The following is a 13,316-nucleotide window of genomic DNA, read 5'->3' as shown; positions in this document are numbered from 1 at the left end:
TCTCGTCTGAAAGTGGCAGTTTTTTGCCCATTTGCTAGTTTCCGCAATACAATGAGAACTTCTAAAGACAGCCATTGCCCCAGATGGTAGCTTTCTTGCGCTATTTCTGTTTCAGAGCTTAAAAACGTGTTGCTGGAAAAGCACAGCAGCTCAGGCAGCATCAAAGGAACAGGAGAATCGACGTTTCGGGCATAAGCCCTTCTTCAGGCTTGCAATGAGAGCGTCTTGTGTGTAGAATGAACTTCCTGAGGAAGTGGTGGATATGGACACAGTTACAGCATTTAAAAGACACTTAGATAAATCCATGTAAAGGAAAGGTTTGGAGGGATATAGGCCAGTAGTAAGAAGGTGGGACTAGTTTAGTTTGGGATTATATTCAGCATGGACTGGTTGGATCGAAGGGTCTGTTTCCGTGCTATATGACTGTGTGAGAAATGGCTAAGTCCTTATTTATAAAGATAACTGATAAATTAGTCTTCTAGCTTATGGAGCTCTACAAATCCCAACATATATATTGATCAGTGTACTTTTTGCTAATATTTCTTTGCATAAAGTGAAATGCCAGTAATCAGATAAATACTCAGAGGTGCTATTTATTAGAATCTCAAATTTACAAGTTCTGTGTTTTGTACATTTTACTACTAATAATAAAGACGCAGGTGATCAGGCTGTGGTCTGGAAAGTACTCCTGTTCTCTAGGTTGCTGATGTCTTGAGACTCTGGGACCAACACTCATAAGAAGGATAACACTATGCAGAGTCTCAAGACATCAGCAACCTAGAGAACAGGAGTACTTTCCAGACCACAGCCTGATCACCTGTGTCTTTTTTATTAGTAGTAGAGGGATTGGATTTCGGAGGCATGAGGTCATGCTGCAGCTGTAACAAAACTCTGGTGCAATCGCACTTGGAGTTTTGTGTAAAGTTCGGGTCACTGCATTATAGGAAGGATGTGGAAACTTTGGAAAGGGTTCAGAGGAGAGTTACTAAAGTTATGTTGCCTGGTATGGAGGGAAGGTCTTGTGAAGAAAGGCTGAGGGACTTGAGGCTGATTTTGTTAGAGGGAAGAAGATTGAGAGGTGACTTAATTGAGTCATACAAGATAATCAGAAGGTTAGATAGGGTGGACAGTGAGGGCCTTTTTCCTCAGATGGTGATGGCTAGCACGGGGCTAGCTTTAAATTGAGGGGTGATAGATATAGGACAGATGTCAGAGGTAGTTTCTTACCCAGCATAGTAGGGGTGTGGAACGGTCTGCCTGCAGCAGTAGTAGACTCGCCAACGCGAAGGGCATTTAAGTGGTCATTGGATAGACACATGGATGAAAATGGAATAGTGTAGGTTAGATTGGCTTCAGATTGTTGCGCCGACCTGTGAAACAGCTGAAGGGGCTGTACTGCGCTGTAATGTTCTGTTTGAATAGATTAAAAGGTCAGTAAAATGGTTTCAGTGCATTGACTTTGAAGCTAATTTGTATTTACAATCTATTCTCATCACTCTTAGCTACTACAGAAACATTTAGGTTCAAGCATGCATGCAGCAGGGCACACTTGAAAACAAAAATTGCAGACAAACTAACTTGAAAAGGTAAAGTATTAAATTAATATAAAGCCTATTTATTTTTAAATGGAAGGCAGTCCTGCACAATCCCATCTGTGGTAAATAAATTTGAAGAAATCACCTAATAGTCTTTGACAGGTTTAACAAGACATATTGAAATTGATCTGTTCTTTTTCCACACCTTGCCAGTTAGAAAGGACATGATATCCTTGAAAATCTTTGACATTTCTCAAACAGAAGAGATAGTACTACTTTTTAAAATAGTGCCCTTCATGTACTTACAGACTAAAACCCCAATCACTTCAAAATAAATGTGGAGTATCTAAATAAAGTTATAAAAGTAGTTTCCCTCTAACCAAGTTTACAAATCAAGTCGAGTAATATAATAATATATTGCAACCATTGATGAAGAATGTCATCGGAAACAGTACTTCTTGTGTAGCTGTCTTATCAGTCGTGCACATTTTTTAAAAAAGCCATGCTTCTTACAATTTAGAAAACTCTGAACACAATCTGAATTTATTTAGTAGCAATTAGACTCTGTGGCCTTAAGGGAACACAGAGCCACCATATCAACAGATTAATGCAAGTTGTATCATAGAATATAAACAGAGCCCATATAAAATCTTCATCAAACCTTCTATGCATGTCACAGGAGCTCCAGCAATCTAAAATTCTTAAGGCAGGAGATCAGTATTGCGCTGGAGAAAAGTACTTACTTGGAATGAATTGACACAAGGCCATTTTATTTCTTAAATAACGTTGAATAGTTACATACACAACCTGCAAATTTTAATTATTCTGAAAGCTAAGGTGAGCTAACTTTCATCCTGAAAAGCAGAATTAGGATTGATCATGTCTGAAGAATGATTGACACACCAGTCCTAGGATTGTAATCAGAGTTCATTCGACTGAATCACAAAGGTTGGATGAGCGGTTATCGAGTGTTTTTTCAGTATTGCAGTGCACATTAAACCAATACTGTTTTAGGTAAATGAATATCGCAGCTATAATATGCAGGTTCTCTGTCTGGTTTGTGTTGCATCCATAGTTTGGGGTGACCGGGAACCAGCTGAAGAAATTGCTGTGCAATGTTGCTTGTTGAATATGCAAGCCATAAAATACTGAAGACAAAATTTGTCTCTGGTATAATATCATCCACAGTTGATTCATATCATTGAAATTGTTCACAAATGATGAAAGCCTAAATGTGTTTCACTTTGTACCCAGGAGAGAAGTAGGAGGAAAAACCGGGTGACAAGAATCAAAATGGCTTGGTTGTTTAAACTATACTAGTTGGGTAAAATGGGTTTTAAAGAAAAAAGATTTAAAGCACAGATATTCAAGAACAGCTTCTTGTTAATAAGCTGAGAGGTTGAAACATTAGAGATATTTCTTAAGGAGGGTACCTAGTATAGTAATGCCTGTTATTCTAAAAATAATTTGCAACAGAGCAAAATTCCAGCAAAGCATAGACTCTCCCTCTTCTCCAGTCTGATTTGACTTCAATATTTCTTGGAGGAAGGCAAGGTCAGCAAATAACGCTGCATCAACTGTAATTTTCTTCCTTCATTTCCCATTGCACTCATGCTTGTTAGGATATGGGTTCATAATTACTGCCATTTTATTGTTTCATTCAACTTCTTCAAATCTCAATTTTCACATTTTTTTAAAACTGAAAATTGTTCCCTGCTTAATCATGACTTCCTAATTCATGCAGCCTCTTCTCAGTATCCTTCCCATTCAAGTTTTTAGGTAACTTGTGATTATTGTTGAATAGTATTTATCTGACAACAATCTTAACTTCACATAGTCAAAAATATACATCTCTCATCAGGGGTCTGTTTGGCATGTTACAGCAATTTAAAACTTGAAAATATTTTAAACTACTCATGAATTCAAAAGTCAGTTAAAAAGATGATACAGCAGCATCTTTAAAGATTGTAATTAAAGTCTGTTAAGATCACAATAGTCTGAATTAGATCCTGAGGAACAGGAAGCAAGGAAATAGATGTCACCAACCAATTCCAAACATTATCCCTCAAGCAGCATTAATAATGGAATTCTAACTTTGGCAAATAAATATTTTTGTTTCTTTAAAATACAAGCTCCATAACACTTCAAACCTGTAAAGACTGTGACTCACTGTCTCCGGTCACATGCTTTTTATGAAAGTAAGTCTGTGGTTAATTTGGTCAAACTACTACTTGATCTAATCACCCGCGGTCTGGAGTATTGTATTATCTTGCTTGGTTGTAGCTGCAACCTGTCTGTGTGGTAGTTCCTTATACTGATCTAGGCTATTTTAGAATCATGGAATTTTATATACAGAAGGAAGTCATTTGACCAATTGTGTCTGTACTGGCTCCTGAAAAAGCTACCCAGCTATTTCCACTCTCCTCAAACCTATCTCCATAGCCGTCTAACTTCATCCCTTTCAAACACATATTAGATTAGATTCCTCTACAGTGTGGAAACAGGCCCTTTGCCACAACAATTCCACACCAACCCTCCAAAGAGTAACCCACCTACACCCATTTCCCTCCCTAAATTTACCCCTGACTAATGCACCTAATACTATGGGCAATTTAGCATGGCCAGTTCACCTGACCTGCACATCTTTGGACTGTGGGAGGAAACCAGAGAACCTGGAGGAAACCCACGCAGACATGGGGAAAATGTCTGTGTGGAGTTTGCACAGTCACCCAAGGCTGGATTCAAACCCGGGTCACTGGCACTGTGAAGCAGCAGTGTTAACCATTGAGCCACCATGCCACCCACATCCAGCTCTCTTTTGAAACGTCCTATGGAATCTGTCTTCATCGCTTTCCCAGGCAGTGCCTTTCAAATCCTAACAACCCTGATTAATTAAGTTTCTCCTCATCTCACTCCTAGCTCTCTTGCTGAGAGTCTTGAAATTGTGACCCCCTAGCTACTGACATACTAACTCCTGGAAATGGACTATCCTTCTTTACCCTATCAAAATTATTCATTATTTTAAACACCTCAATAAAGTCACCTCTTAGTCTTCTCTGCTCCAAGGAGAACAAGCTCAATCTCTGTAAACTTTCCTTGTATCTAAATTCCATTTTAAGCTACACTGTTCTAAGGTATTATTACCTTTAAACTCTTCCTTCCCCTACTGCATCCTGGTTAATTTGGTCAAGCTCGAGCTATATTTTCATATATGATGCCCTGTAATGAATGAATGTAGTTTTGTAATAAGCAGTAGAGAACCCATTAGCAGGTTTCTCAGCTAGCATGTCAAGGAAGAATTCATTAGCCTGTACATCTTTTTTGACTTGGGTCTCTGAACCATTTAATTCAGATACAGGGATCAGTCAAAGATGTGACATCTGAGTTCTTTATACTCTGAAATGCATTCATAATGCTCTTAGTCCATAACTCCTGACTGCAACCAATTCGATTTGGAAATGAATTTGTCAGTCCACCTTATATAGTTCAACACCAAGTTTTGTCGGATGCTTTAAGGTATTTTATGTGCTAACAGTACTATACCATCTTTAGTGTATCATTTGCAAATTGAAGTTGTGCCAAGATGAGCATAGTTCCAACAATGCCGCTTAGATCTGTAGTTCACATTTTCTCAGATCTATTTTGACCATGTAAATTACAACAAACGTACAGCTTGTACATTCATGTACGCTCATGGAGAATAAAAGTTGACAAAAATACTCTCCCTTTTTCTTTCAGAGGCCTTTTTATCATTGATGACAAAGGAATACTGAGGCAAATCACAATGAATGATCTTCCAGTAGGGCGTTCAGTGGATGAAACCCTTCGTTTAGTTCAAGCATTCCAGTACACTGATGCACACGGTGAAGGTACATAATAATATATTAGAAATAATTGCATGAAATTTATCAGTTAGAAACAATTAAATAACTTAACATTTTTAAAAGTTAAGAGTAAGTGTATTTTTCACAACGACATTGCTTAGCTGCAGCCTGAATTTTGTTTGATGTCTTTGGTTTTTATAGTTTGTCCAGCTGGTTGGAAACCTGGGAGTGACACGGTAAGATTCTCATTAATTTAAAACCTTCCCAATCCTCGTCTTTATAAAAAGGATTTGGTTTATGCACATTCGTTACCAATAGTAAATCACAGTTAGCACCCTTTTGTGTTTACCTTATCAAATCTATGATGTTATTGACTTTGAGCTTAATTTTGGGCTGTATTCTTTTTTAAAAATCAGTGCATTAATATCTGTAATCATGCTACTAATATATTTTAATCAGATTAAACCAGAAGAAGTCATGAAAAAGTGGTGGCCACGAGAAGACTTGTAAGTAAACTCTCTGGCAACAGGTGTGATTACAGATGTTAAATCACTGTCTACCTTAAAATTGACATTGGCATAACGTGTGTTAATCGACTAGGAGAATGTAAGGGCTGCAGATGCAGATCAGAGTCAGAAAGTATGACGATGGAAAAGCACAGCAGGTCAGGCAGCATCCTGTGTGTTGTGTTAAACAGAGTGCTTTTGTATTGGAGTATTTTGTTTCTAAATAATATTCCAGTACAGTGACCAGCTTCATTACACTGAGCTGAGCAGATGCTGATTAGCTTCTAGTATTAAAGTTAGCAGTTCCTCTCAGGCTGGGACTTGTTCATGGCATTGGGAATGTTTTACCCAGGTTATTCTTGATCTGAAAGGTTTAGTGTTTGGTATCATAAGAACGTTCAGACAGAATCTGAGCAAGATTTGAAGTTAATAATAGCGTATTGATGGAAATCTCAAGTACATATTTCTAATAGATATTTCAACCTAACAGTCTTAAAAACTTGGTAGTATGATAACGATGTTGAGCATACTGGAAGGAGCTTTTACTTAATTAAATAGTTTACAAAGTATTCATTCTGCAACTTCATAATGTTGCTCCAGAGTTCAACCAGTCACTTGCACAGACAAGTATCCTCTTTGGGAGTGGCTTTCCTTTTGAAAAGTTTAGGCTTTTGTTAACTGAAAATTGCTAAAATCAAAATTCGTGTCAGAATTCATTCACTTTGCATGTTGCTCAGTGTAAGCATTGGGATTAAAAATGCAAAAAGTTTTCTGATTCATCTCTCAGTTTACTAATGAGCAACCAGCTGAAAATCAACCTTTCATATGGAAAACTTTAATTTATTTTGCTTTCTGCCATATCTGTCTCCAACCACTTTCAGCCCTGAAAAATAGCACCTGTACTTCAGATTTTAAACCTGAAAATAATTTTAGGGCCATTGTCTTTTGGAATATTGCCATATTGTCTCCCTTCTCTCTGTCCCTCATCTTTGTATGTTTCCTTTTTCTTGGAACACCCTTTCCCAGAGGTATATCCCATGATGAGCTCTGCTGTCTGTGTGCCCGACTGAAACTTAATAACTCTCTTTACAAGGTGATTGGCACATACTAGTTAGTACCTGTATCAGTACGTGTACCCCAGCGTTCCCTCCTTAAGTTCTCTCCTAAATGAGCACTGACAAATCCCAATCATTTTCTACGTGGTGTGTGCTACAACTTTTTGTTTTATTACACTATTTCTCACAAAGATACTTCCCATGTAATCCCCAGAGTTGTTGGGCCATGTTTTGTTTTGTTTTCATGCATCCCTAAAAGGAATGCATCAAAGCATACAAACGAAGACAACCAAAAGAGGGAGGCGATGGAGAAAAAAATGACAAAATAAGATCAGATAGTCAGCCCACTTGTTTTGCATGTGAGACAATAAACAGCCATTTTTGTCCATAAAAACCCCACCATCTTTATGCATATTGTATCACTCTCATCATCCCATATCCCCTCCTTCAACACACCTAGATTCTTACTAAATACCTGAGGTCTGTGGTTAAGTGAAGACCTCTGACAAAATCTCCTGATCCCACACCAGCAATCAATCAATCCTGAACCACTATTTAATTATTTTCAGGCATAACTTACCCTTGCCTTTCAAGTAACATGATGACTTAATTGTGCAGACGTTAAACTAAATGGTTTCCTAAAGGACTGTTAAAAAAAATCCATTGTTCATACATACTCTGTGTTATCTTATTTCACAAACCAGTCAATTCTGGAGTTAAAGCTCCCCATGATATTAAAAACCTGGACCAGTGAATTACAAACTCAAGGTATAAAGTCTGTCTGTTAGCTTCGATTGAGGAAGGGTCATCTATGCTCTATCTAACATGAAGAGAGCTAAAACTGGACTGAGTGCTCTAAATGTGGTTAGGACCACATTAACGAAATATGTATAATTTTGTAATGAATAGCCTAGGTAACACAGCAAGATCCAGTTAGCTTTGGTTTTAATGATATGCTGTGTGATATGGTGGTAGAGGCAGATTAATAGTAACCTTCAAAATTGAATGGGATGAATACTTGAAAAAAGCAAGGGAGTTAAACAAATAGCCCACCTGATAGACTGAATAGTCACTTCGTGTGTAGTAGGATTCTATGAATGACATTATTAATCTGTGGCATGATCTGCCCTTCTCCAGATATTTATGAATATTTTGAGCAGAAGGAACTCATCATTGTGGCTAGGGGCACATACCGGTTTATACCTGAGCCATTGGGAAGTTATTCCATGTAAAGGACACCCTTTTAGTTTCCTCCATGAATTCTGTTTCCCAATTTCCACATTATTTTCCTATTTCATATCCTCATTCCCCAAACACAGCAAGGACTAGTTTATTTTGTGATAGTACTGTGCCTTTAAGAGGGATGTGTTCTGTGCAGTTTCTTTAGTAGAGGGACGTTACCACTGTGCTACAGACAGGCAGTGGTAAATAAATTGGAGTTATTCCTGGGGAGTTTTTTTTTAAATGAGACAAAAAAATTATGAGTGGGTGGAGTCGGGGGCTCTCACAGACCTAGGAAAGTTTTTGGTTTTGCTTTGTTAGTGAGAAGGTTTCTGCTACTGCTGAGCTAACAGCTTCATTTCTCTGCTGCTGGAGTCTTAGATGAGAGGCTTCCTCTTAGAAATAAAGAGGCAGACTGTTTCTTTCAGTACTTCATTCCATTGGACTGGAGAGAGGCAACATGTGAGAACCTTAACTTTTGCTAAATTGCCTTGCCAAGGGTATGGGTTCCTGCCTATATCAGAACAATGGATTAGTGGTTATGTAATATATTGTCAAGTATTTCAGTGAGGTGGTTATACCAGTTCATATTTTTTGTTTGTTTGTATTTTAACCGTGTTGCTTAAAGCCTAGTGTTTTGCTTAAAGCCTAGTGATGGGTCAATTGAATTTCATCTGGAACACAATGTCTTAACTTTTATATTTATTTAAGACAAATGTAAGGTCTGAGTTATCTCCTTACTATCTTTGTGGGGGAGGGTACCTGGTCCATAACAATTTGGATAACTCCTTGGTGGATTCTTTTTGAAGGATTTTTGGAAATGCAAGTCAATGCAGAAAGCAGTCTGACAACAACAAAGTCTTAACTTTGGAAAAGAACAATGCCTTGCCATTCTTAATGACTGGAAATAAAACACTTTCAGTAGTTTTCTTATTATATTAAGTACCCTGCTCAGTTCCACTTTTATCTTGGGTTTTGACTTTCTTCCTGTCTGTGGTTTCTGTTCCTTTAGAGATTTCTCTTGAACCTGATCCTCTTTGGATATCACCTGCTATTGTATACTTTTATACATGGCCCAAAGGTTACACCTTCCCTTTGCCAACAATCATTGTACATATTTTCCTGTGCTCAGCCTGTTTCAGATTTTCTGTTTCTTCCCCATTGTTAGGAGGTGTCTTTATTCCATTAATAATTTGCTAATATGCCACTGTGCTCTGGTCTCTTCAAACTTGATAATGTTTATTTCTATCAAATGACAGTTTGAAATATTAAAAAGGATCATTTGCAGATGGATTGCAACTATCAATTATGCCAAGAATTTCTTTTCTCTTGGAAATTGCTTATCTAAACTGTGGGGAGAAAGTGAGGACTGCAGATGCTGGAGATCAGAGCTGAAAAATGTGTTGCTGGAAAAGCGCAGCATCCAAGGAACAGGAGAATCGACGTTTCGGGCATAAGCCCTTCTTCAGGAATCTAAACTGTGACCCATTTTGTATTTTGCCTGAAGTTGGGAGTAAATGCTCCAAGGAGTTTTGCAAGGAAATCACTTACAATTTGCCTAATCATTTGGTAAACTAAGTTAAAAGAATAGTAGTATCACTTAAAGGGCTACAATTGGTTTAATATTTAGCTTTAGCTCCTTTTGCTTATTGTCTGTACACCTTTGTCAGTAGCTAACCTGAAAGTGTAAAACATTTTATAGCAGTTGCTTCTTTTCTGAAATATCATGACCTTGTTTTATTTCTGTTCTTTTCCTTCAGATAATTCCTGATCCAGCTGGAAAACTGAAGTATTTTGATAGAAAACATTAAGCTTAATTACATTGGTGTTTTATAATATCTGGCTCCTGACTCGAACAATAAAACAATTAATTCTTTGCGTGTGGTATGTTTTACTGCAGTTATCATTGCAATTCTAGCGCATGGGAGAGCAAGGTGTGTGAGTGTGTTTATTTGCGAGCCATACTTGGGGGGGTGACGTTATAATGATGCTACCGATTCTGTTAAGGCGATGAATTATAATCTTCTGATTTGATAGTTGAACTTGTTTTGGTTTTCATAATAAAACTCCTGATACCATTCACTCTGACCACAATATTAATTCTTTGCTGAAGCCACCATCAAAGTACCTTCTCAAAATTCATCTATTATATGTATTGAATGATCCATGGCCACCATCGTCATTCTGACAATTTCAGTGAATTTGTGTAAACTTAACCAAGACTCAAAACCCACACTGTCATCCTTGGGTGAATGATGCTTAAATGAGTATTTTCCATTTTTGATATTGGAATGATCTAGCCGTTTTGATCTCTGGATTTAATGGTCCGGTAACTTTTGATGCTTGCAGCTAGTTTTTTTGGCTAATTTTAGCCTTATTGGTGGTCATTTCTCTTGCTTTCACTCTCTATCGCTTACTCTCTCCCCACCCCCCTCTCCTCATCTCCACCAACTCATCAGCTGACCTACCGAGCAGTCCACATTCTCACAATTTAATTAACTCTCCTCCCTCTCACAGATGTCTTCTTGCTTATTATGCTTACGAGCACAACTGTGAGGGGATGGCCAGGTGAGTGGTAGGAAGGGGTTGCTGGATAAAATTTGCTTTCAAAATACAGTATAGATGCTGTATTACTGTAAAAATTTCATAAAAGGATTGAAATTGCCAAGGTACCTGACATCACCCAAAGCACCGCTAGGTGGTGAGGGAACCAACAAAAGGGAAAAACTTGCATGACCTTAACTTCACCAATCTGACTGACAGAGTTAATAGGAGTGACCACTGCTCAGTTCTTGTGGAGGCAATGTCCCATTTTCACATTGATAATACCTTTCATCGTGTAGCCTGGCATTATCATCGTGCCAAATTGGATAGCTTTCAAACAAATCCAGCAACTTCAGACTAGTCAGTCAGAGGCTAGGAATCCTGCGGTGAGTAACTCCTCTCCTGATTTTCTAAAGCTTGATCACCATCTACAAGGCACAAGTCAGGAATGTGATGGAATACTCCCCAGTTGCCTGGATGAGTGCAGCTCTAACAACACAAGCTTGATACAGGTAGACAACCTTTTAACCAAAATCCCGAAATCTGAAAAGCTCCAAAATCTGAAGGTTTTCACGTGAAGTTTTTTTCTCATTAACAAGGTTGTTGAGTGTGCAAACACTTAACTCCACACACACTCGATGCGTGTCACTGAGATGTGACAAGGGTGGGCATGGCCCAGCACTGGCAGGCCTCAGTTCTGTCTCAGGGTCCTTGTACACACAGTGAGACTGCTATTCGGTAAGAGTTTTAAAAAATTTCACCATCAAACTGTCACTTATTCCAAAATTCAAAACATTCCAAATTCTGAAAACCAGCTGGTCCTGAATGTTTCAGATAAAGGATTGTGTACCTGTACCATCCAGGACAAAGCTCGATTAGCATCACATCCACAAGCATCAACTCCATAGACCAATGATGCTCAGTGGCAGCAATGTGTACCATCTATAAGATGTACTGCACCAATTCACCAACTTTCCTTTGGTGGTCAATGGAATTCCATATTGGAATCTGGACTTATAACTCATCAATCTTATTGACTGTATTCAGTGCATTCATATAGTGTGGCCCTGATCTCAATCCACTTTCTTCCTTCATTGTAGCACCTCCACATGTTAAGATGCCATTTCAATACAAAATGCCAATCCCAGTTTTAGGACATCCTAGTATTACTGTCTAATTCGGTCTGTTTTCTACACCCCTGCCCAGTAAATTTAAAGCTCCCATCCACCCCACCCCAACAGTAGCAGCAAGTCACCTCACAAAGATATCAGCTACAGCTGACTTCTCCACCTGATGCTGTCTGGCTTGCTGTGTTCTTTTCCTACCTATATCATTGGTACCAACGTGGACCTCAGTGTCTGGCTGCTCAACCTCTCCCTGTGATGATGTGAGAGATTTATATAAATATTGTTTTTAGTGTTTTCATTTAAAATACTAGCATATGGGTGTTGATTTGTGAAGGGTTTTCTTGTTAGATCAGTAAGTTCTTCTGGAACAGTAATCTAATCAATATGTCAGAGTGATGACATTGAATACTCTATGATGAATACTCCACAATTCACAGAAACTGGGAACAATCAAAACTTTGGGATTTGATTTGGAACGATTCTCTTTTTTTAAAAAAACTTTTCTATCTCCAACTTGATTTTGTCTGTTTATTGAACTTACTGTCAAAGATACTCTGCAGCCTCTTTTGACTGTTTTAAGTGACTGACTGCCACATTGGCTTAATAGGACATCTTTTATTTTAGCTATAGAATCCCTACAGTGCAGAGGGGCTATTTAGCTCCTCCAAAGAGCATCCCAGCTGGACCCAGCCCCAGTAAGTTTGTATTTGCTATGGCTGATCCACCTAGCCTGCATATCGTTCAACACTAGCAGTAATTTACTGGGCCAATTCACCTAACCTGCACATACTTGGACTGTGGGAGGAAACCTGAGCACCCAGTGAAATGTACACAGGTATTGCAGTATATGCAAACTCCACAAAGACCATCATCTCAGGCTGGAATCGAATCTGTCTCTGGCACTGTCAGGCAGCAGTGCTAATCACTGTGCCACAGTGCTGCCTGAGCTTTATTCAAGGGTCTGGCTTACACAGTGTGCCATTAGCTGGGATCATAATACCCTGAGGAGTGTCCTATAACCTCCTTAGCCCTGGCACCAGGGGTCAGCATACCACACTGGAGTCATGTCTATCATCACAAAAAACATTTGTCTGTTATCCTAATGAATTAATCCCCAATTGCTATTTCATACCTTCCCATATAACTGGATCATGTATGTTGCCACAGGCTTAGCTCTTGCTGCATTTCTCCAAAGAACTCTCACCATCAATACCGAAATCTGCCTGGTGATCAACCATTCCCTAGTTGCTTGCATACCCCTACCCTACAGTATGACCATCTTTCTGACTGCCACATATTTCTCTGCCTCATGGATGTACCAAAGTGTTTCAATCTCCGAAACCTATTGCTTGCTGTGCTTATATAGAGGACCTGAAGCATCTATGACTCCCTACATCACAGGATGAGCATTCTGCTTGTCCAAACTGCCCTACCATAGGTCAATCTTAGCTTTGTACTGTATACTGCAAATGTATTTTTCTTGTGCTAGATAGTTTTAAGCATT

At 38.6% G+C, this 13,316-nt stretch overlaps 1 protein-coding gene across 2 annotated transcripts in view; it reads left to right on the top strand.

Moving 5' to 3' along the window:
- prdx4 (peroxiredoxin 4) overlaps window positions 1–10,017 on the top strand; it is a 38,033-nt gene extending 28,016 nt beyond the window's left edge. Inside the window, exons 5-8 of one of the 2 annotated variants that reach the window (XM_043700263.2) lie at window positions 5,274–5,404; window positions 5,561–5,595; window positions 5,819–5,865; window positions 9,902–10,017. In XM_043700263.2, coding sequence (XP_043556198.1) covers window positions 5,274–5,404; window positions 5,561–5,595; window positions 5,819–5,865; window positions 9,902–9,905 — 217 coding nt within the window. In that variant the 3' untranslated portion in view covers window positions 9,906–10,017. The remainder of the gene's footprint in view (window positions 1–5,273; window positions 5,405–5,560; window positions 5,596–5,818; window positions 5,866–9,901) is intronic. The other variant, XM_043700262.2, reaches the window with a different exon arrangement.
- The last annotated feature ends 3,299 nt before the right edge of the window (window positions 10,018–13,316 follow it).

The sequence above is a fragment of the Chiloscyllium plagiosum genome, unplaced genomic scaffold (assembly GCF_037043375.1).
Source record: "Chiloscyllium plagiosum isolate Xiang-an unplaced genomic scaffold, Cpla_swu_hap1 HiC_scaffold_12, whole genome shotgun sequence".
Taxonomy (NCBI): domain Eukaryota; kingdom Metazoa; phylum Chordata; class Chondrichthyes; order Orectolobiformes; family Hemiscylliidae; genus Chiloscyllium; species Chiloscyllium plagiosum.
Note: the sequence above shows the minus strand (reverse complement) of the source record. Positions and strands in the feature narration are given on the sequence as shown.